General features: G+C 39.8%; 1 protein-coding gene across 2 annotated transcripts in view; it reads left to right on the forward strand.

Moving 5' to 3' along the window:
- Dhps (Deoxyhypusine synthase) overlaps positions 1–19,532 on the forward strand; it is a 45,071-nt gene extending 25,539 nt beyond the window's left edge. For both annotated transcript variants that reach the window (XM_071663759.1, XM_071663758.1), the window contains 4 exons: positions 498–690; positions 5,401–5,504; positions 7,381–7,506; positions 18,392–19,532. In XM_071663759.1, the coding sequence (XP_071519860.1) occupies positions 498–690; positions 5,401–5,504; positions 7,381–7,506; positions 18,392–18,487 (519 nt within the window). In that variant the 3' untranslated portion in view covers positions 18,488–19,532. The remainder of the gene's footprint in view (positions 1–497; positions 691–5,400; positions 5,505–7,380; positions 7,507–18,391) is intronic.
- The last annotated feature ends 3,887 nt before the right edge of the window (positions 19,533–23,419 follow it).

The following is a 23,419-nucleotide window of genomic DNA, read 5'->3' on the forward strand; positions in this document are numbered from 1 at the left end:
GGGGAAGTGTGAGATTCCCACTCTCATTGGTAATGATAGGCAACATCTCGGTAACCTGTTGATTGTTCTATTATCTGTCCTTAAAAAGCAGATCACCTGTTAGACATAAGTGGGGAAGGTAGAGGTAGTGAAGCATAAAAAGTCAGAAAAGTAATAGTAAGAGGGGATATTGAAAACATACCCAGAAAATGGAACTTAGGATAATGTATGAGGGAGCATTGAAACGATAAAGAAAATTGAACGTAGAAAAAATGGGGCTCTTGTATAAACTACTTGATGGTGCTACAGCATGTTTGTTGTCAAAGAATAGTTAATGGAATGAAGATAACCTATTTTGTTTCTTGATAGTGAATCCATGACCAGTCTGGCCTGATATGTTAAAGGCCTTTGAATGGTTATTAGTTATAATCTCCATGTAATGTATTTGTATGTTAAGTATCATCTTAACTCTAATCTACTGCATCTATGGAGAGAAATGATCCCAATATGTTCAACAGGGAGTCATTTGGACACCATCTAAGATCATAGCTCGCTTGGGTACTGAGATAAATGATCCAGAGAGCATTGCTTACTGGGCAGCAAAAAACAAAATCCCAATCTTCAGTCCAGCACTTACTGATGGAAGTTTAGGAGATATGATGTATTTCCACAGCATCAAGAGTCCGGGTCTTATTTTGGATATAAATGCAGGTATGAAAGAATTTAGATTATGTACAATATATCTTGTCTTTTTTACATTGTATATTGGATAGCACATGGTGAAACCTTTGAAAATATTATAGTCACTCCACATATTTCAATACATATCTTGGTCACATAAAGAGAATGAGTGAGGAAAGATTGACAAAGAGGATATATGTGTCAGAGGTAGAGGGAACGAGAAGTGGGAAACCAAATTGGAGGTAGAAAGATGGAGTGAAAAAGATTTTTAGTGATCGGGGCCTGAACATGCAGGAGGGTGAAAGACATGCAAGGAATAGAGTGAATTGGAACGATGTGGTATGCCGGGGTTGACGTGCTGTCAATGTATTGAACCAGAGCATGTGAAGCGTCTGCGGTAAAATATGGAAAGTTTTGTGGGGCCTGGATATGAAAAGGGAGCTGTGGTTTCGGTGCATTATACATGACAGCTAGAGACTAAGTGTGAATGAATGTGGCCTTTGTTGTCTTTTCCTAGCACTACCTCGTGCACATGCGGGGGGAGGGGGCTGTCATTTCATGTGTGATGGGGTGGCGACGGGAATGAATAAGGGCAGACAGTATGAATTATGTACATGTGTATATATGTATATGTCTGAGTGTGTATATATGTATACGTTGAGATGTATAGGTATGTATGTGTGTGTGTGTGGAAGTGTATGTATATACATGTGTATGTAGGTGGGTTGGGCCATTGTTTCGTCTGTTTCCTTGCACTAACATGGGAGACAGCGATAAAGAATGATAATAAAAAAGTCTTTTGTCTTTATCTGTACCCATTGTAGACTTTAGTGTTTTTCCTTTTTTCAGTATCTCCATTAATATTTTCTTTCTGTATGTACCATTTAAATTTTCCATATCACCTTCATTTTACCAACTATCTTGTTACTGAATGTTGCACCACTTGTTTCAATAAACTTTATATATATGATGATACAGGGCTGGTGGCTGATTCATGTGAGAAACTGCAGAAGCTGGTGACTGAGTTTGGTAAAGTGTGTGGAAGAAGAAAGTTAAGAGTAAATGTGAATAAGAGCAAGGTTATTAGGTACAGTAGGGTTGAGGGTCAAGTCAATTGGGAGGTGAGTTTGAATGGAGAAAAACTGGAGGAAGTGAAGTGTTTTAGATATCTGGGAGTGGATCTGGCAGCGGATGGAACCATGGAAGCGGAAGTGGATCATAGGGTGGGGGAGGGGGCGAAAATTCTGGGGGCCTTGAAGAATGTGTGGAAGTCGAGAACGTTATCTCAGAAAGCAAAAATGGGTATGCTTGAAGGAATAGTGGTTCCAACAATGTTGTATGGTTGCGAGGCGTGGGCTATGGATAGAGTTGTGCGCAGGAGGATGGATGTGCTGGAAATGAGATGTTTGAGGACAATGTGTGGTGTGAGGTGGTTTGATCGAGTGAGTAACGTAAGGGTAAGAGAGATGTGTGGAAATAAAAAGAGCGTGGTTGAGAGAGCAGAAGAGGGTGTTTTGAAGTGGTTTGGGCACATGGAGAGAATGAGTGAGGAAAGATTGACCAAGAGGATATATGTGTCGGAGGTGGAGGGAACGAGGAGAAGAGGGAGACCAAATTGGAGGTGGAAAGATGGAGTGAAAAAGATTTTGTGTGATCGGGGCCTGAACATGCAGGAGGGTGAAAGGAGGGCAAGGAATAGAGTGAATTGGAGCGATGTGGTATACCGGGGTTGACGTGCTGTCAGTGGATTGAATCAAGGCATGTGAAGCGTCTGGGGTAAACCATGGAAAGCTGTGTAGGTATGTATATTTGCGTGTGTGGACGTATGTATATACATGTGTATGGGGGGGTTGGGCCATTTCTTTCATCTGTTTCCTTGCGCTACCTCGCAAACGCGGGAGACAGCGACAAAGTATAAAAAAAAAAAAAAAAAAAATTCTAATTTCATTACTCCTGTAAGGCTTCTAGAAGCATACTTAACTTTCAGAATTTTCTTACATGCCAGCCCCCATTGTAAGGTGTGAACTTAATATAGTTCCAAATGTGTAAACTTTCATAACATTTTTGTTGTATCTGTCCTTTACAAAGTAACATTTTCATAAAGAAAATTTTTTCTCATTCTTCATGCTCTTTATTTTTTTCAAAAACACACTCCTAAATTTCACCAAAACAGACTGCTGCCATTCTTAGCTTGTTCCCAATATCAGTGAATCACAATGTAACTTTTTTTTTTTGGGGGGGGGGTAAATGAGTGCTATTTTCTAATTGATTAAGTCTACACAGTATAAAAAATGGCTGTTACTGCCTTGAAACTTTGCTTTTGTGATCAGGACAGAGATATTTTGAAATTTACCAATTCTTCAGAACATTCCAGATGGATTCAGTGCTGAGTGGCTGATATAGAACTTTCTAGAAGTTTTCAGTAGTAATATAATTAGTAGTATGGATATAAGAGCCGTAAGCCAACCAGTTCAATTTAGATTTAGCTGCCTAAGTGGATACATATACATAAATTTTTCTGAGATGGTATCTAGAGGCTGCAAGTGTCCATCAGACACATTTTGCTATGTTTGCGGCTAATTTATCAAAATGAGCGAAAATGTACTCCGTGGCAACATCACCTGTGTGAAGCATACAAGGCATATTTCGGCATGCCTGTCATGGATCAAGACAAATTCTGGGCATTTGATTTCACCTGTGAGCACTGGAAAACTCTGGAAGGTAAGATAGACAGTAGTTGATCATTTGGATGCCTGAATTTTGTTGCAATTTTAGAATTTCTGAAATTTAAAAAATTCTAATTATGTTTTTTAAAAATTTTCAGTGTTATTGGAAAAATATCATATACGGAATATGTTGAGAGAATCTCTTACATATTAGTCTTGGGTGAAATAAATTTATTAACAAGTATATTTTTTTTCATAATCACAATTTTATATTGTTCTTTTGCAGGATGGTACTGAGGGGAAAAGAGAGCCATGAAGTTCATTATCTTAAGAATTTGGCAGGAACCCATTAACCACTCAAGCAATTGTTACTCTTCTCCATGGTGTACCCTTCCATATGTTGGACTGGCAGTACTGCACCTGCTTTCACACATTCAGACCTTCTATCATCCATTGCCCCAGTGCCACACGGCCTAAGTTCCCTGTATCCACTCCTGTGGAGAGAGAGCAACCATCATCAGAACAAACCAGCAAGTCAAAGGGAGAGGAAGACATAGATCCAGATTACAATTTCAGAGTTGCAGCTGAGGAAAAAACCATACTACCCTAATTAAAAAGACCTCAGTGACATGATCAGAGATCATGGTCTCACAAAGTCCAGTGCTGAGCTTTTGACATTTGGGCTCAAGTAGTGGAACTTGTTGGATGAAAGTGTGCAAATCGCTGATCAGAGGAGCCTCAAAGCTGTGCTGCTCCATAACAGGAACAAGTACCCGTCTCTTCCCCTGGCTCACTTGGTGCACCTTAAAGAATGTGTCAAGACCTTGCTAGATGCCTTGAAGTATGATGAGTACAGCTGGGAAGTCATCAGAGACTTCAGAATGATGGCATTCCTGATGGGTTTCCAATGCAATTTTACGAAGTTTGCCTGCTATCTATTCCTTTGGGACAGCAGGGACACAGGTGCAATACCACAGGTGGGGCTGGCCACAGTGGACTGAATTATCTGTGGGGATGAACAATGTCAAGCGGGAGCCACTGATGACCCGTGGAGGGAGTTGATGCCACCAGTGCACGTAGAATTAGGCCTTATGATAAGCTTGGTACAGCTCTGTCCTAGTGGTTCAGGGGTTCCTGGGAAATCATAAGGCCAAAAACAATCTGGAGCTGGTGGAGACTATGGGGAAGAACTATGGCAAAATGGGGTGCGGAATCACCCTCAAAGTACATACCCTTGACGCAAATCTTGATAAATTCAAGGACATGGGAGCACATTTGAAGGAACAAGGCAAACAGTTCCACCAGGATATACTGGACTTTGAAAGCCGCTTCCAAGGAACATGCAACGAGAACATGATGGAAGATCATATTTGGGGTCTGATTCGTGAAAGTGATTTACAGTACAATCGTAAATCTCCAAAAACTACTCACTTCTAAATCTTTTGTGATCACTTTTGTTTAACATTAGTGTAAACACATGTTGATTTTGATTTACATGTTGTTTTCCTGATTTTATGTGAATGGAAATGTGCAAATTTGTCCATTGTCCAATTGGAAATAGGTAAATTTCAAAATATTACTGTTTGGTCACAAATGCAAAGTTTGAAGGGAATAAGCCTTTTCCTCTATTTTTTACACAAGCAATTAGGAAATAACACTTACTACCTAGGAAAAAAAATTTTGTTACACAGTGTTAGTAACTTATATCAGGAATACATTCCTAACGTGAATCTAATCTGGAATTTTTTAATTTTTAATTTGCTTCTTTGAAGTAGAGGAAAACTTTTCTCCCTGGGCATCCACATCCATGTTTGCATTTGTGTGAATGTCTGCACTGTGATTAAAATGTACATATGAGTTCAGTTCTACCCCACTGTTTGATATATGTAAAAGTAACTCCGTATACATCTTGATGAGCACTTCAGCATCCCACCAAAAGTAGGTCAGGAACAAACAAGCAATGGTTTCATTTGCACACATCTAATTACTAGCTGTCATATATAATGTACTGAAATCAGAGCCTAACATCCATAGCCAAGCCCTATAAATTACTGATAATTAATATCATTTTCAGATCTGCAAAAACTTAATCGGTTTGCCGTAAAGTCTTTGAACACAGGCATGATCATTATTGGTGGTGGACTCATCAAGCATCATATTTGTAATGCCAACCTTATGGTGAGTCTATTTTATTAACCCTTTGGTAAGGCTTTCCCTGTTAATTGCATGCTGAAACTCTTGTCATATATGTAATGAAACTTCATTTGTTACCTGCTTAGTGAAACTTTTATAGTGTTAAATGCCTGGTAAGAAATTTAGTGTAAGATGCATTTTGGTTCCTTTAATGTTTAAGCTTGAAACTTTTACTGTCCTATCTGCATGGGGAGGATTTAAAACCATTGGCACAATTTGTCATGTTATCTTTTGCTTAGGTTTATCATATGTGATCGTAATGTTGAAACTTTACTGTCTTGACTATGTAGCAAGACTTTTATATGTTAAATTTATGATGGGACTTTGTTGTGTTAAATAAAAAGCATAAATTTTATCTAATTAGCTGTGTGGTGAGACTGTACCGAGTTGGACATTTGGTGAGACTGTGGTATTACACACACACGGAGATTGTTTATGTTAGATTAATGATGAGACTTTATTTGTTTATCTGCATGAAATATTTTGTGTGATAATCCTATGGTGAAACTCTTACTGGTTTACCTTTATCTTGGTAATTTAAAGTGATTATCCACAGGTTATACTTCTAATTTGTTAACTTTAGGGTGAAACTTTTATGATGTTAATCAGAATGTGACACTTTTGCTAGGTTAACTGCTGGATGAAACTTTTATAATGTTAACCAAAAGATGATACTTTTACTGGGTTAAGTATATGATAAGGCATTTACTAAGCTAAATGTATGATGAGACTTTTTCTGTGTTAATTTCATGGTAAGAATATTTTAGTGGTATCTGCTTGGTAAGACAGAATGGATATGGTGAGACACCTATTTGTACTGTCCCAGGAGGGAATGGTGAGACATTTAAGAGGTTAACCGAATGGTGAAACTTGTCAGGGGTTAACTGATTGGTAAAACTTACAGAGTTAACTGAATGTTGAGACTTTTATGGGCATAACTGAATTGTGAAAATTGTTTCAGGTTAACTGAATGGTAAGACATTTAAAGGGTTAACTGAATGATGAGACTTTATAGGTCAACCAAATGGTGAGACTTTTATGGGTGAATTGAATGGTGACATTTTTAAAAGTTTAACTGAATGGTGAGAATTTGATGGGTTAACTGAGTGGTGAGATTTATGGGGTTAACTGAATGGTGAGACTTTTAAGGGTTTAACTAAATGGTGAGACTTTTATGGGGTTAACTGAATGGTGAGACTTTTATAGGGTTATTTGAGTGGTGAGAATTGTAAGGGGTTAACTGAAAGGGGAGATTTGTAAAAGGTTAACCGAATGGTGAGACTTTTAAGGAGTTGACTGAAAGGTGAGACTTGTAAAAGGGGTTAACTGAATGGTGAGACTTTTAAGGGTTAACTGATTGCTAAGGCTCTTTGTTATTGAGTTGACTGAATTTTGAGACTTTTGTGGGGTAACCTGAATGGAAAAACTTTTAAGAGATTAGGTGAAATGTGAGACTTTGATGGGGTTAAGTCCATGGTGAGAATCCTGTTAATCATAAATTAAGACTGCATTGTGAAAAGTTCATGGTGGTATTACATTTTTTGTCAATTATGTATTGAGGCTCTTCGTGGGTTATTCACTGGATAAGACTTAGTTTTTTTAACCTTCAAAGGAGACCCATGCTGGAATTAGCTCATGAGTAGGCTAAATGTGTTAACATCGAAAGGAGTCACAGTATGTTATTATCAAATGAAACATTTCCTAAAGAGTTACAGTGAATTGGAGATTTTTCACATAATTTGTTTCTTTGAATTTTTTCCATTTTATCACATTGCATGATACCCTACAGGTTATTTTAATTGCTTTATTGGACTGTTTTAGGTATCATGACTCTCTTAACTTTAATATTTATCATTTGCAGAGGAATGGAGCAAACTTCTCTGTATTCTTAAACACAGCCAGTGAATGGGATGGTAGTGATAGTGGTGCTCGGCCTGATGAAGCTGTATCATGGGGCAAGATTAAGATGGACGCCACTCCTGTCAAAGTAAGATCTATGTACAGCTGCTTGGGCAGATTGAGGTGATGGGCAACAAGGTAAAATTTTTGAGGAAAGAATATTGACGATATTTTGCCCTGAGGCAGGATTAACACACTGTGCCTACCACATGTGCTGTTTGTTTCACAAGACTCTTGCATCATGGTGCCCCCACACTTTAGATAGTTGTATACCTTAGGCTCATCCAGATCAGTTTGTAGCCACTTGTCCAGTCTTCTTATAAAGGTATCGGTACTCTTTGTAGAATTCTTATTGCATATAACATTGAAGAGTCTCTCATTGTTTGTTGTTGGTCTCTCAAATATGTTGGTTGTTGTCTTTATGAAATAGTATGTACAGTAGGGAGGAGCAGTTGAGGGAATAATTGGTATACATGGGGTGTTCAGTGTTGCAAATGGAAATGGTGAAGAGCTTGTAGATTTATGTGCTGAAAAAGGACTGATGATTGGGAATACCTGGTTTAAAAAGCGAGATATACATAAGTATACTTATGTAAGTAGGAGAGATGGCCAGAGAGCGTTATTGGATTACGTGTTAATTGACAGGCATGCGAAAGAGAGACTTTTGGATGTTAATGTGCTGAGAGGTGCAACTGGAGGGATGTCTGATCATTATCTTGTGGAGGCTAAGGTGAAGATTTGTATGGGTTTTCAGAAAAGAAGAGTGAATGTTGGGGTGAAGAGGGTGGTGAGAGTAAGTGAGCTTGGGAAGGAGACCTGTGTGAGGAAGTACCAGGAGAGACTGAGTACAGAATGGAAAAAGGTGAGAACAATGGAAGTAAGGGGAGTGAGGGAGGAATGGGATGTATTTAGGGAATCAGTGATGGATTGCGCAAAAGATGCTTGTGGCATGAGAAGAGTGGGAGGTGGGTTGATTAGAAAGGGTAGTGAGTGGTGGGATGAAGAAGTAAGAGTATTAGTGAAAGAGAAGAGAGAGGCATTTGGACGATTTTTGCAGGGAAAAAATGCAATTGAGTGGGAGATGTATAAAAGAAAGAGACAGGAGGTCAAGAGAAAGGTGCAAGAGGTGAAAAAAAGGGCAAATGAGAGTTGGAGTGAGAGAGTATCATTAAATTTTAGGGAGAATAAAAAGATGTTCTGGAAGGAGGTAAATAAAGTGTGTAAGACAAGGGAGCAAATGGGAACTTCAGTGAAGGGCGCAAATGGGGAGGTGATAACAAGTAGTGGTGATGTGAGAAGGAGATGGAGTGAGTATTTTGAAGGTTTGTTGAATGTGTTTGATGATAGAGTGGCAGATATAGGGTGTTTTGGTCGAGGTGGTGTGCAAAGTGAGAGGGTTAGGGAAAATGATTTGGTAAACAGAGAAGAGGTAGTGAAAGCTTTGCAGAAGATGAAAGCTGGCAAGGCAGCAGGTTTGGATGGTATTGCAGTGGAATTTATTAAAAAAGGGGGTGACTGTATTGTTGACTGGTTGGTAAGGTTATTTAATGTATGTATGACTCATGGTGAGGTGCCTGAGGTTTGGCGGAATGCGTGCATAGTGCCATTGTACAAAGGCAAAGGGGATAAGAGTGAGTGCTCAAATTACAGAGGTATAAGTTTGTTGAGTATTCCTGGTAAATTATATGGGAGGGTATTGATTGAGAGGGTGAAGGCATGTACAGAGCATCAGATTGGGGAAGAGCAGTGTGGTTTCAGAAGTGGTAGAGGATGTGTGGATCAGGTGTTTGCTTTGAAGAATGTATGTGAGAAATACATAGAAAAGCAAATGGATTTGTATGTAGCATTTATGGATCTGGAGAAGGCATATGATAGAGTTGATAGAGATGCTCTGTGGAAGGTATTAAGAATATATGGAGTGGGAGGCAAGTTGTTAGAAGCAGTGAAAAGTTTTTATCGAGGATGTAAGGCATGTGTACGTGTAGGAAGAGAGGAGAGTGATTGGTTCTCAGTGAATGTAGGTTTGCGGCAGGGGTGTGTGATGTCTCCATGGTTGTTTAATTTGTTTATGGATGGGGTTGTTAGGGAGGTAAATGCAAGAGTTTTGGAAAGAGGGGCAAGTATGAAGTCTGTTGGGGATGAGAGAGCTTGGGAAGTGAGTCAGTTGTTGTTCGCTGATGATACAGCGCTGGTGGCTGATTCATGTGAGAAACTGCAGAAGCTGGTGACTGAGTTTGGTAAAGTGTGTGGAAGAAGAAATTTAAGAGTAAATGTGAATAAGAGCAAGGTTATTAGGTACAGTAGGGTTGAGGGTCAAGTCAATTGGGAGGTGAGTTTGAATGGAGAAAAACTGGAGGAAGTGAAGTGTTTTAGATATCTGGGAGTGGATCTGGCAGCGGATGGAACCATGGAAGCGGAAGTGGATCATAGGGTGGGGGAGGGGGCGAAAATTCTGGGGGCCTTGAAGAATGTGTGGAAGTCGAGAACATTATCTCGGAAAGCAAAAATGGGTGTGTTTGAAGTAATAGTGGTTCCAACAATGTTGTATGGCAGCGAGGCGTGGGCTATGGATAGAGTTGTGCGCAGGAGGATGGATGTGCTGGAAATGAGATGTTTGAGGACAATGTGTGGTGTGAGGTGGTTTGATCGAGTGAGTAATGTAAGGGTAAGAGAGATGTGTGGAAATAAAAAGAGCATGGTTGAGAGAGCAAAAGAGGGTGTTTTAAAGTGGTTTGGGCACATGGAGAGAATGAGTGAGGAAAGATTGACCAAGAGGATATATGTGTCGGAGGTGGAGGGAACGAGGAGAAGAGGGAGACCAAATTGGAGGTGGAAAGATGGAGTGAAAAAGATTTTGTGTGATCGGGGCCTGAAAGGAGGGCAAGAAATAGAGTGAATTGGAGCGATGTGGTATACCGGGGTTGACGTGCTGTCAGTGGATTGAATCAAGGCATGTTAAGCGTCTGGGGTAAACCATGGAAAGCTGTGTAGGTATGTATAGTTGCGTGTGTGGACGTATGTATATACATGTGTATGGGGGGGTTGGGCCATTTCTTTCGTCTGTTTCCTTGCGCTACCTCGCAAACACGGGAGACAGCGACAAAGTATAATAGAAAAAAAAGAATAATAGTAGGGAGGAGCCTCTGCAAACACTGTGCTAGAGTTGCCCTCTGCTAGTGGCATGTTAAGGGTGAGGCAGTTAAGGTTAAGAAGTGCCACTGGAAGTCTCTAGTTATGGAGAAAGTATTGCCATGGCCACCCACTTGAAGGAGATCCAGTTGGAACAGGTGTCAGAAATATAGTCTGATATATTCCTCAGAGGTTTTGTAGATGTACTTGTTTCTTCCATATTATGAATTCTTTAATCCAGGGAAGTTTTTTCTATTCTGTCTCTGCTGCCAAGCATAAAGTATCATATATCTTTCTGTTTCTAGAGTATATAGTTTAGTTTCTTTCAATCTTTAATGAAAGATTTAAGTATTCTATTCTCTGTTCTTTTTTCTAAACTGTATTGTTCAAGTTGTTACCATCTTCCATGAAAGTTCATAGGTTCTCTACCTGCAAAGGTTGTAAAGTTTTCTGAATTCTCTCGAGCTTAATAATTTCAGCTTGCTTAGTTGAGGACCATACAATACGTTAATTTTGCTTCTTATACTTACATTAAACATATTTTTCATCAGCTTCCCATCTTTCAAATATAAAGTTCTTATTATTACATTTTTCAGTTAGAGCACATGTATAAGTGGAAGTGATTTCAGTAATCTCATTTTTAATTCTAAACGGATGAATTAGGAGGGTGTGATCAATGAGATGTGTGCAACACAATGGGAAGCCCTGCTGAGTACCAAAACACAGGAGGAATGTGTAAATGACATGACTGCTTTCGTACTTCAAACTTGCAAAGGACATATACCAGCGACAAGAAAGCACAAAAGGTCTAGCTTAGAATGAGGAAAACAAGCACTCTACAAGAGGTGAAAAAGAATTACAGACCTACTAAAGAAGTCACAGCTCACCCTGTGAAGGAAGGAAAACCCATCAAGTGGATTGTTGGACATAGACCATAAACTAAAAATGTCATATGAAACTTAGGAAAAAGAAGAGCCCTTAATGAAACAAGAAGGAACTCCAAATACTTTTTTTCATATGCTTAATGCAAATCTAGGACCACAAACTCCATTGGCCCTCTGAAAACAGAGGGTATTTTTACAGATGACTGCCAAGAGATAAGTGAGATTCTAAAAAGGCAACATAAATCAGTATTCATTGAGCTAAAAATTACATTAGAGATAAATGACCCAATAGACTTCTTCCTAAAATTGTAAGCCCATAAGTGTACACATAGCAGATTTTGAGAGGGCTGTTGAGAGTATGCTTATTCACTCAGCCCCATGCCCAGACTCTTGGAACTCAATCTTCATAAAAATAAAGCCATTGTACAAAGGCAAAGGGGATAAGAGTGAGTGCTCAAATTACAGAGGTATAAGTTTGTTGAGTATTCCTGGTAAATTATATGGGAGGGTATTGATTGAGAGGGTGAAGGCATGTACAGAGCATCAGATTGGGGAAGAGCAGTGTGGTTTCAGAAGTGGTAGAGGATGTGTGGATCAGATGTTTGCTTTGAAGAATGTATGTGAGAAATACTTAGAAAAGCAAATGGATTTGTATGTAGCATTTATGGATCTGGAGAAGGCATATGATAGAGTTGATAGAGATGATCTGTGGAAGGTATTAAGAATATATGGTGTGGGAGGCAAGTTGTTGGAAGCAGTGAAAAGTTTTTATCAAGGATGTAAGGCATGTGTACGTGTAGGAAGAGAGGAAAGTGATTGGTTCTCAGTGAATGTAGGTTTGCGGCAGGGGTGTGTGATGTCTCCATGGTTGTTTAATTTGTTTATGGATGGGGTTGTTAGGGAGGTGAATGCAAGAGTTTTGGAAAGAGGGGCAAGTATGAAGTCTGCTGTGGATGAGAGAGCTTGGGAAGTGAGTCAGTTGTTGTTCGCTGATGATACAGCGCTGGTGGCTGATTCATGTGAGAAACTGCAGAAGCTGGTGACTGAGTTTGGTAAAGTGTGTGAAAGAAGAAAGTTAAGAGTAAATGTGAATAATAGCAAGGTTATTAGGTACAGTAGGGTAGAGGGTCAAGTCAATTGGGAGGTAAGTTTGAATGGAGAAAAACTGGAGGAAGTAAAGTGTTTTAGACTAAAATATCTGGGAGTGGATCTGGCAGCGGATGGAACCATGGAAATGGAAGTGGATCATAGGGTGGGGGAGGGGGCGAAAATCCTGGGAGCCTTGAAGAATGTGTGGAAGTCGAGAACATTATCTCGGAAAGCAAAAATGGGTATGTTTGAAGGAATAGTGGTTCCAACAATGTTGTATGGTTGCGAGGCGTGGGCTATGGATAGAGTTGTGTGCAGGAGGATGGATGTGCTGGAAATGAGATGTTTGAGGACAATGTGTGGTGTGAGGTGGTTTGATCGAGTAAGTAATGTAAGGGTAAGAGAGATGTGTGGAAATAAAAAGAGCGTGGTTGAGAGAGCAGAAGAGGGTGTTTTGAAGTGGTTTGGGCACATGGAGAGAATGAGTGAGGAAAGATTGACCAAGAGGATATATGTGTCGGAGGTGGAGGGAACGAGAAGTGGGAGACCAAATTGGAGGTGGAAAGATGGAGTGAAAAAGATTTTGTGTGATCGGGGCCTGAACATGCAGGAGGGTGAAAGGAGGGCTAGGAATAGAGTGAATTGGATCGATGTGGTATACCGGGGTTGACGTGCTGTCAGTGGATTGAATCAGGGCATGTGAAGCGTCTGGGGTAAACCATGGAAAGCTGTGTAGGTATGTATATTTGCGTGTGTGGACGTATGTATATACATGTGTATGGGGATGGGTTGGGCCATTTCTTTCGTCTGTTTCCTTGCACTACCTCGCAAACGCGGGAGACAGCAACAAAGCAAAAAAAAAAAAAAAAATCTTTAACACATGCTCTAAATGTCCACAAACATACAATCTCTCCCTGTCACACATAACACGTGACAACACCTAACTCTGACAACTCATTCTTTGTAACTCTAGATTTTGAAAATGATGGGAGCATTAGATAGAAGTAATAGGTAGGAATGTTAGACAGGAGCATTAGGTGGAAACATTAAGTAGAAGTAGTGGTTAGGAACAATAAGTGGGAGCATTAGGTAGAAGTATTAGGTTGGAGCATTATATAGAAGTAATAGGTAGGAATGTTAGACAGGAGCATTTGGTGGAAACATTAAGTAGAAGTACTGGTTAGGAACAATAGGTGGGAGCAATAGGTAGAAGTATGAGGTTGGAGCATTAGATATGATCATTAGGTAGAAGTAGCAGGTAGGAATATTAGGTAAAAGCCTCTGAAAACATTGCTCTACAGTTGCCTCTTCCGGTGACCTATTAAAGGTTGATGCACTAAAGGCCAAAAAGTGGCACTGGAGTTTACCAGTTATGGAGACTTTTGTCATGGCCACCCCCTTGAGGGAATTGTTGAAGGGAACAGGCATCGGAGAGATAGATAGAATAATCTTCATAACCCAGGATAATATATCAGGGTGGGAAGATCTTTCTTTTCTCAGTTGCTTGACCACTATGATAGGATTGTTGATGTTCTGGAAAATAAAGAAAATACTGACTTGATTTACACAGACTCTGCTAAAGCATTTGATGAATGTGACCTCAGTATCATAGCATATAAAATGCAAAAGATGGGAGTTATTGGAAAAATTGTTAGATGGCTATACAACTTTTTAACTTGCATATCACAACACATTGTTGTAAACAATGCTATCTCCAGTGCCTTCACAGTAAAAAGCTCAGTCCCCCAAGGAAATGTACTTGCACCTGTCCCGTTCCTCCTTAAACCTGACATGGACATGAACACAAGCTACTGTTTCATATCATCCTTTGCAGATGATACAAGAATAAGTATGAAAATCACATCACTAGAAGATGCCAAAGTTACAAAGAGACATAAATGAGTCTTTAATAGAGCAACAAAAAAAGAAAAAAAAAAACACTTTTCAATGGAGGTAAAAATTTCAACTCCTCTGGTATGGGAAAAATTAAGAAATAGAAAATACTAATTGGATATGAGGTACTGAGCTATTAGAATAAAAAGGGATATGCATGGTGGATGGATAAGATTAGAAAGGCCTTGGAACTGAAGAAAATGGTATGTGGTTTTTGCTCAAAAGGAGTTTATCAGTGAAAGTTCAGTGGAAGAATATAAAGTGTATAGATGGAATGTTACGAAGCTGATAGAGGAAAGCAAAGAATGAGTGGTTGAAGATTTTGGAAGAGAGTTGAGTGGAAAGTTTAAGGAAAATAAGAAATTGTACTGGAAGGTGTAAAAGGAAAGAGCTTGATGTAAGATGGGAATTGTAGATGTGAGAAGTATTTTGAAGAACTGATGTATGTGGGAGAAGGTGAGGCAGCAGTTGTTACATGCATGGGTTTGGAGGTTGGAAGGAAAAAGATACAAGTGCAATACCCTGTAGCAAGAAGGGAGGTGAAAAGGGCGATAATGAGGTTGAAGGGAGGAAAGGCACCGGGAGTGGATGGGTTTAGATAAGGTGCATTTGATATGTAATTTAGCATGGAAACAGAAAGTTATGCTTGAGGACTGGGTGAATGCTATTATTATTATTATTGTGGCGATGGGAATAAATACAGACAGTATGAATTATGTACATGTGTATGTATGTATATGTCTGTGTGTGTATATATATGTGTACATTGAGATGTATGGGTATGTATATTTGCGTGTGTGGACGTGTATGTATATGCATGTGTGTAGGGGTGGGTTGGGCCATTTCTTTCGTCTGTTTCCTTGCGCTACCTTGCAAATGCGGGAGACAGCGACAAAGCAAAATAATAATAATAATAATAATACTGTGTTCAAAGAAAGAGGTGCTAAGGTTGTATGTAGCTATTATAGGGGAATAAGTCTGTTAAGGGAGGTTTTAGTTTGTAGGCAGCCACTGACCAGGAGGTGCCACCTGCCTGGGTATCGGGATGTTTAGTAATGGCTTCGTAGTGAGCCAGCATTTCAATGGTTAAGTTGCACACCTCTGATCCAGATAGCTGTCTTTTCTTTCTGCCTCACTTACAAATGGATTGCTGGCATTCTGTCCACAAACATTTCTCTATGTCACACATAACATTTGACTGCACTTAACTTCACAGCTCATTCTTTGTAAATATATTTTCCTGCTGTGCACCAGCCCTGCCTTTTGGCAAAGTGGGAGGAGCAATAAATAGAGGTAGTCAGTAGGTACATTAGCCCGGAGCATTGAGTAGAAACATTACTTACAAGGAAGGAGTACAAATTATTGGGAGGTGTACAGGAGGACAAATGAGAGTTGGGGTGAGCAATTATCAGTAAACTTTGGGGAGAATAAAATGTTTTGGAAGGAGATAAATAATGTGAGAAACACAAGAGAACAAATGGGACCATCATTGAAGGGGCCAAAAAGGGGAGTGAGAACAGGTAGTGATGAAGTGAGGAGATGAAGTGAGTATTTCAAGGACTGTTAAATTTGTTTGATGATAAGAGTGGTAGATGTAGGGTGTTTTGGTCAGGGTAGTGTGTGAAGTGAGAGAGTCATGGAGAGTAGTTTGGTGAAGAGAGAAGAGGTGGTGAAAGCCTTGTATAAGATGAAATGCTGCAAGGTGGCTGGAGTGGATGGTATTCCTGTTGAATTTGTAAGGAAAGGGAGTGTTTGTATTATTGATTGGTTGGTGAGGATTTCATTGTAAATATGGATCATGGTGAGGTGCCTGACAATTGGTGGAATGCATGTACAATGCCACTGTATAAAGTAAAGGCAAGGGTGATAAAGGTGTGTGTTCATACTTCAGAAGTATAAGTTTATTGAGTGCTTCTGGCAAGATGTATAAGAGGGTATTGATGGAGAGGGTGAAGGTATGTACAGAGCATCAAGGTAGGGAGGAGCAGTGTGGTTTCAGAAGTGGTAGAGGATGTGTGAATCAGATGTTTGCTTTAAAGAATGTGTATGAAAAATACTAAGAAAAATAGACAGATTTGCATGTGGCATTTATGGACCTGGAGAAGGCATATGGTATGGTTGATGGGATGCTTTGTGGAAGATCTTAAGAATGTACTTTGAGGGATGAAAGCTGCTAGAAGCAGTGAACAGTTTTTGTGATGGGTTTAAGACTTGTTTATGAGTAGGAATAGAGGAGAGGGAATGGTTATAAATGAAGGTTGATCTGCAGTGGGTATGTGGCATCACCATGGTTGTTTAGTTTGTTAATGGTTGGGTTGGTAAGAAGCTAAATGCAAGTCTTGGAAAGAAGGGTGAGTGTGCAGTCTGTTGGGGATGATAGGGCCTGGGAAGTGAGTCAGTTGTTGTTTGCTGATAATGCAGCACTGGTGGCAGATTTGAGTGAGAAACTACACAAGTTGGTGGTGACTGAGTTTGGAAGAGTGTGTGAAAGAAAGTTGAGAGAGAATGTGAATAAAAGCAAGGTTATTAGGTTCAGCAGTTGAGTTGTGAGTTTGAATGGAGAAAAATTGGAGGAAGAGAAATGTTTTAGATATTTGGGAGTGGACATAACAGTGAATGGAACCATGGAAAAGGAAGCGAGTCATGGGGTGGGGGAGGGGATGAAGGTTCTGGAAGCACTGAAGAATCTGTGGAAAGAGAGAACGTTATTTGGGAGGGCAAAAACGGGTATGTTTGAAGTAGTAGTAGTCCCAATAAAATGGGAAATGAGGCATGGGCTATAAATAAGGCTGTGCAGAGAAGGTGGGTGTGCTGGAAATGAAATGTTTGAGGATGATATGTGGTGTGAGGTGGTTTAATTGAATAAGTAATGAAAGGATAAGAGAAATGTGCAGTAATAAAAAGTGTGATTTAGAGAGCAGAAGAGGTGTGCTGAAATGGTTTGGACATATGGAGAGAATGAGTGATGAAAGATTGACAAAGAGGATATATGTGTCAGAGAGAGAACAAGGAGAATGGGAAGACCATATTGTTGGAAGGATGGAGTGAAAAGATTTTAAGTGATCAGGGCCTGAACATGCTGGAGGGTGAAAAGCATGCATATGATAAAGTTAGTTGGAAATTATGTGGTATACAGGGGTCTACATGCTGTCAGTGGACTGAACCAAGGCATGTGGAGCATTAGGGGTAAATCATGGAAAGGTCTGTGGGGTCTAGATATGGATGTGGTTTCAATGCATTACACTTGACAGCTAAAAAATGGATGTGAACAGATGTGGCCCTTTTTTCATCAAGTACATTAGTTCCCTTGTTAGCTTGGTGATGGTTTGGTAGAGAAAATTGTTTTTGACATATCTGATAAGTCTAGTAGATTCACTTTCTACTCCTGAGATAGTCTGCCAGTTAATAGAAAATTAAAATACCTAAGAATGATTGAGTCTACCCTGTATTACTCATTATGAACTCTTGTACATGACAGTGTCAGTATCTGTTTGTTTATTAGGGTGTCTAAAGATGACATGTATGTAAAGTTTGGAAAATTCTTTGCTAATCTGAGCACACAAGTGTTCAACAGTGGCAGATGTTGTAGTCTGAATTTCGATGGGGTTTAGGTAAGATTTGTACATACATTGCAGTTCAGCCTTCCCGACCATCATACTTTTAATTTATATTCTGGTAGATTGTTCTTGCAAATCAGATTATTGTTTTTTGTGCTCAGAAATGTTTCTGATAAACCATTGATATCAACATGTTCACAGTTTATCAAACAATGCAATTCAGCTATTTTGTTTCAGATGGATCATATATTCATATAAAGTCCATTTGATATCTTCCAGTGATTTCTGTAAGAGAATGGTGGCATTTTTAGACTGTGTGATTGATAGAGAGAGAGAGATTTTCTATCTAAACCATTTATATATATCTGTCAGATAAATTACACTGTTCATCTTAGTATGATAAACATTGTATTCTTTGCAGGTGTATGGGGAGGCTTCATTCGTGTTTCCACTGTTGGTTGGAGAGACATTTGCAAGACATTATCATCAGAGTCATAAAGATGATCAAGGAGAATAAACATATTCAAAAACCTAACTGATTTTCTAAAAAGGAAATTCAAGGGCCAAATATCATGGATGAGTATGGAGTTGAGAAAACACATTAGTTCTTTTACCTGCTTTGAAAGTTTTTGCAAAACTTTCTTTAGATCTTTTGTTACTGCACTCCTATTTACATTCCATGACCCAGTCCCTCATCCTAAATTTCCATACTGATGCCTTATTCATTCACTAATAATCTTCATGCTGCTTTCTAACCTTTACTCTTCACTGTATGAACACCTCTTTCACTCAAACTCCATTAGTCTGTTTTGCCAAATTACACTATTTTGCTGTTATTGTTTCTTTCACACACACTTTGCCCTATTACTGCACTCTCCAAACTAATACATTTCATACATGCTCTATTACTATGTCCTTCTTCCTACTACTTCTCCATAATAACCTCTCTTCTGTACACTCTCTCACCTTGCCCACATATCTCACAGTTTTCCTTGATACCTTTTTCACATGCATGCCTTCACTACTGTTTTACTTGACATTTCCCAAATGGCATCTTATGTGTATTTCAGATGGTCCATTTGCCTCATTTCTGTGCTATCATCTCACACACATACAATATTCACTGTGCTTTTTGCCTTGCACTCCTCCATACTATAATTTATTTTACAAGCCTTTTTCTTGTTTTTTTTTCTCCTCGTGTTTATCCTAACACTTCTTTTACATGTACTGCCTCTCTCTCTCTTCCTTAAACGTTTCCACAATATGCCTCTTGTACTCTTTTATCCTCCCTTTTCTTTCCAGCATAAAAATACCCGTCACATTGTTTCACCTTGGCCTTTTATATCACTTTGGTCTTATATATCGTTTTCTGTGACCTTACTAGTCTGTCAGATGTACTTCACTCTTGTGCTTTACCTTCAGTGGGTCTTCTTGTTTTTCATTATCAAAGGGATTATTTATGTAGCTCATTCATATTTAATCAAAGAAATTCTTGCTAGAATGTTATTTATTCTACAGACGGGTTGGAATATAGTGCAAATATAACACGAGCATCTAAATTACCCCCATCTTTTTGTTTTACCACTATCCATTGTAATACAACATAAGGTCAGGTGGCGTTAGTGCTGATACTGACCATCCTGTCAGTTCTCTGCTGACATTCACTGAGTAAGGGTATTTCGTGTACACCTCTGCATATATGTACCAGTCACCATTATGCCTAAGCATCCAGCAGGTACCTCTGCTAAAAGTGGACCTGCCAAGAGGATATGGAAGGCCTTTAACTTGGATATAAAGGTTACAGTACTGGAAGCACTTGAGCATTGGTCTGGGACTTCAGCAGTTGCTCGCTGTTATTGGGTTACTGATAACAGCATCCAAATCAATTTCTGTACTGCATTTACACCACTACACATTTAGTCAATGTAAGGCTTATATCACTTGTTTCTTGGTTGTTTTATTAAACTTTTGTAATGTTCTTTCACTTTATGAGAAATGTTTTTATTCAACATATATATTGCTGTTTAGGAGACTGATCTAGTGAGAGCACAAAGACAAATTAATTGGGAGGTAAGTTTGAATGGAGAAAAACTGGAAGAAGTGAAGTGTTTTAGATATCTTGAAGTGGATTTAGGAGCAGATGGAACCATGGAAGCAGAAGTGAATCACGGGGTGTGTGTGTATGTGTGTGTGTCTGGGAGCATTGAAGAATGTGTGGAAGGCGAGAATGTTATCTTGGAGAGCAAAAATGGGTATGTTTGAAGGAATAGTGATTCCAACAATGTTATATGGTTGCAAGGCGTGGGCTGTAGATAGGGTTGTGTGCAGGAGGGTGAATGTGTTGGAAAAGAGGTGGTTGAGGACAATATATGGTGTGAGGTGGTTTGATCCAGTAAGTAATGAAAGGGTAAGAGGTGTGCGGTTATAAAAAGGGTGTGTCTGAGAGAGCAGAAGAGGGTGTTTTGAAATGGTTTGGTCACATGGAGAGAATAAGTGAGGAAAGATTGACAAAAGGATATATGTGTCAGAGGTGGAGGGAACGAGAATGGGAGACCAAATTGGAGGTGGAAGGATGGAGTGAAAAAGATTTTGAGCGATTGGGGTTTGAACATTCAGGAGGGTGAAAGGCGTGTAAGGAATAGAGTGAATTGGAACGATGTGGTATACTGGGGTTGACGTGCTGTTAAAGGATTGAGTCAGGGCATGTGAAGCGTCTGGGGTCAACCAAGGAAAGTTTTGTGAGGCCTTGATGTGGAGAGGGAGCTGTGGTTTTGATGCATTATACATGACAGCTAGGAGATTAGAGTGTGCACGAATGTGGCCTTTGTTGTCTTTTCCTAGCGCTACCTCACATGCATGCGGTGGGAGGGGTTGTCATTTCAAGTGTGGCAGGGTGGCGACGGGAATTAATAAAGACAGGAAATATGAATTATGTACATGTGCATATATGTATATGTCTGTGTGTGTATATGTTTACATTGAGATGTATAGGTATGTATATGTGTGTATATTTGCGTGTGTGGACGTGTATGTATATACATGTGTATGTGGGTGGGTTGGGCCATTCTTTCGTCTGTTTCCTTGCACTACCTCACTAACGCGGGAGACAGCAACATAGCAAAATAGAATAAAATAATATTTATTTATTCTCTTTATTTTGCTTTGTCGCTGTCTCCCGCATTTGCGAGGTAGCGCAAGGAAACAGACAAAAGAAATGGCCCAACCCACCCCCCTACACATGTATATATATATATATATATACACGTCCACACACGCAAATATACATACCCATACATCTCAATGTACACATATATATACACACACAGACACATACATATATACCCATGCACACAGTTCACACTGTCTTTATTCTTTCCCAACGCCACCTCGCCACACATGGAATAACATCCCCCTCCTCCCTCATGTGTGCAAGGTAGCGCTAGGAAAAGACAACAAAGGCCCCATTCATTCACACTCAGTCTTTAGCTGTCGTGCAATAATGCCCGAAACCACAGCTCCCTTTCCACATCCAGGCCCCACAGAACTTTCCATGGTTTACCCCAGACGCTTCACATGCCCTGATTCAATCCATTGACAGCACGTCGACCCCGGTATACCACATCGATCCAATTCACTCTATTCCTTGCCCGCCTTTCACCCTCCTGCATGTTCAGGCCCCGATCACTCAAAATCTTTTTCACTCAATCTTTCCTCACTCATTCTCTCCATGTGCCCAAACCATTTCAAAACACCCTCTTCTGCTCTCTCAACCACACTCTTTTTATTTCCACACATCTCTTTTACCCTTACATTACTTACTCGATCAAACCACCTCACACCACACATTGTCCTCAAACATCTCATTTCCAGCACATCCACCCTCCTGCGCACAACTTTATCCATAGCCCATGCCTCGCAACCATACAACATTGTTGGAACCACTATTCCTTCAAACATAGCCATTTTTGCTTTCGGAGATAATGTTCTAGATTTCCACACATTCTTCAAGGCTCCCAGGATTTTTGCCCCCTCCCCCACCCTATGGTGTTCACTTCCGCTTCCATGGTTCCATCCGCTGCCAGATCCGCTCCCAGATATCTAAAACACTTCACTTCCTCCAGTTTTTCTCCATTCAAACTTACCTCCTAATTGACTTGACCCTCAACCCTACTGTACCTAATAACTTTGCTCTTATTCACATTTACTCTTAACTTTCTTCTTTCACACACTTTACCAAACTCAGTCACCAGCTTCTGCAGTTTCTTACATGAATCAGCCACCAGCACTGTATCATCAGCGAACAACAACTGACTCACTTCCCAAGCTCTCTCATCCCCAACAGACTTCATACTTGCCCCTCTTTCAAAACTCTTGCATTCACCTCCCTAACAACCCCATCCATAAACAAATTAAACAACCATGGAGACATCACACACCCCTGCCGCAAACCTACATTCACTGAGAACCAATCACTTTCCTCTCTTCCTACACGTGCACATGCCTTACATCCTTGATAAAAACTTTTCACTGCTTCTAACAACTTGCCTCCCACACCATATATTCTTAATACCTTCCACAAAGCATCTCTATCAACTCTATCATATGCCTTCTCCAGATCCATAAATGCTATATACAAATCCATTTGCTTTTCTAAGTATTTCTCACATACATTCTTCAAAGCAAACACCTGATCCACACATCCTCTACCACTTCTGAAACCACACTGCTCTTCCCCAATCTGATGCTCTGTACATGCCTTCACCCTCTCAATCAATATCCTCCCATATAATTTACCAGGAATACTCAACAAACTTATACCTCTGTAATTTGAGCACTCACTCTTATCCCCTTTGCCTTTGTACAATGGCACTATGCACGCATTCTGCCAATCCTCAGGCACCTCACCATGAATCATACATACATTAAATAACCTTACCAACCAGTCAACAATACAGTCACCCCCTTTTTTAATAAATTTCACTGCAATACCATCCAAACCTGCTTCCTTGCCGGCTTTCATCTTCTGCAAAGCTTTTACTACCTTTTCTCTGTTTACCAAATCATTTTCCCTAACCCTCTCACTTTGCACACCACCTCGACCAAAACACCCTATATCTGCCACTCTATCGTCAAACACATTCAACAAACCTTCAAAATACTCACTCCATCTCCTTCTCACATCACCACTACTTGTTATCACCTCCCCATTAGCCCCCTTCACTGAAGTTCCCATTTGCTCCCTAGTCTTACGCACTTTACCTCATTCCAGAACATCTTTTTATTCTCCCTAAAATTTAATGATACTCTCTCACCCCAACTCTCATTTGCCTTCTTTTTCACCTCTTGCACCTTTCTCTTGACATCCTGTCTCTTTTATACATCTCCCACTCATTTGCATTTTTTCCCTGCAAAAATCGTCCAAATGCCTCTCTCTTCTCTTTCACTAATA

This window comes from Panulirus ornatus, chromosome 7 (genome assembly GCF_036320965.1).
Source record: "Panulirus ornatus isolate Po-2019 chromosome 7, ASM3632096v1, whole genome shotgun sequence".
In the NCBI taxonomy this organism is placed as follows: Eukaryota; Metazoa; Arthropoda; class Malacostraca; order Decapoda; family Palinuridae; genus Panulirus; species Panulirus ornatus.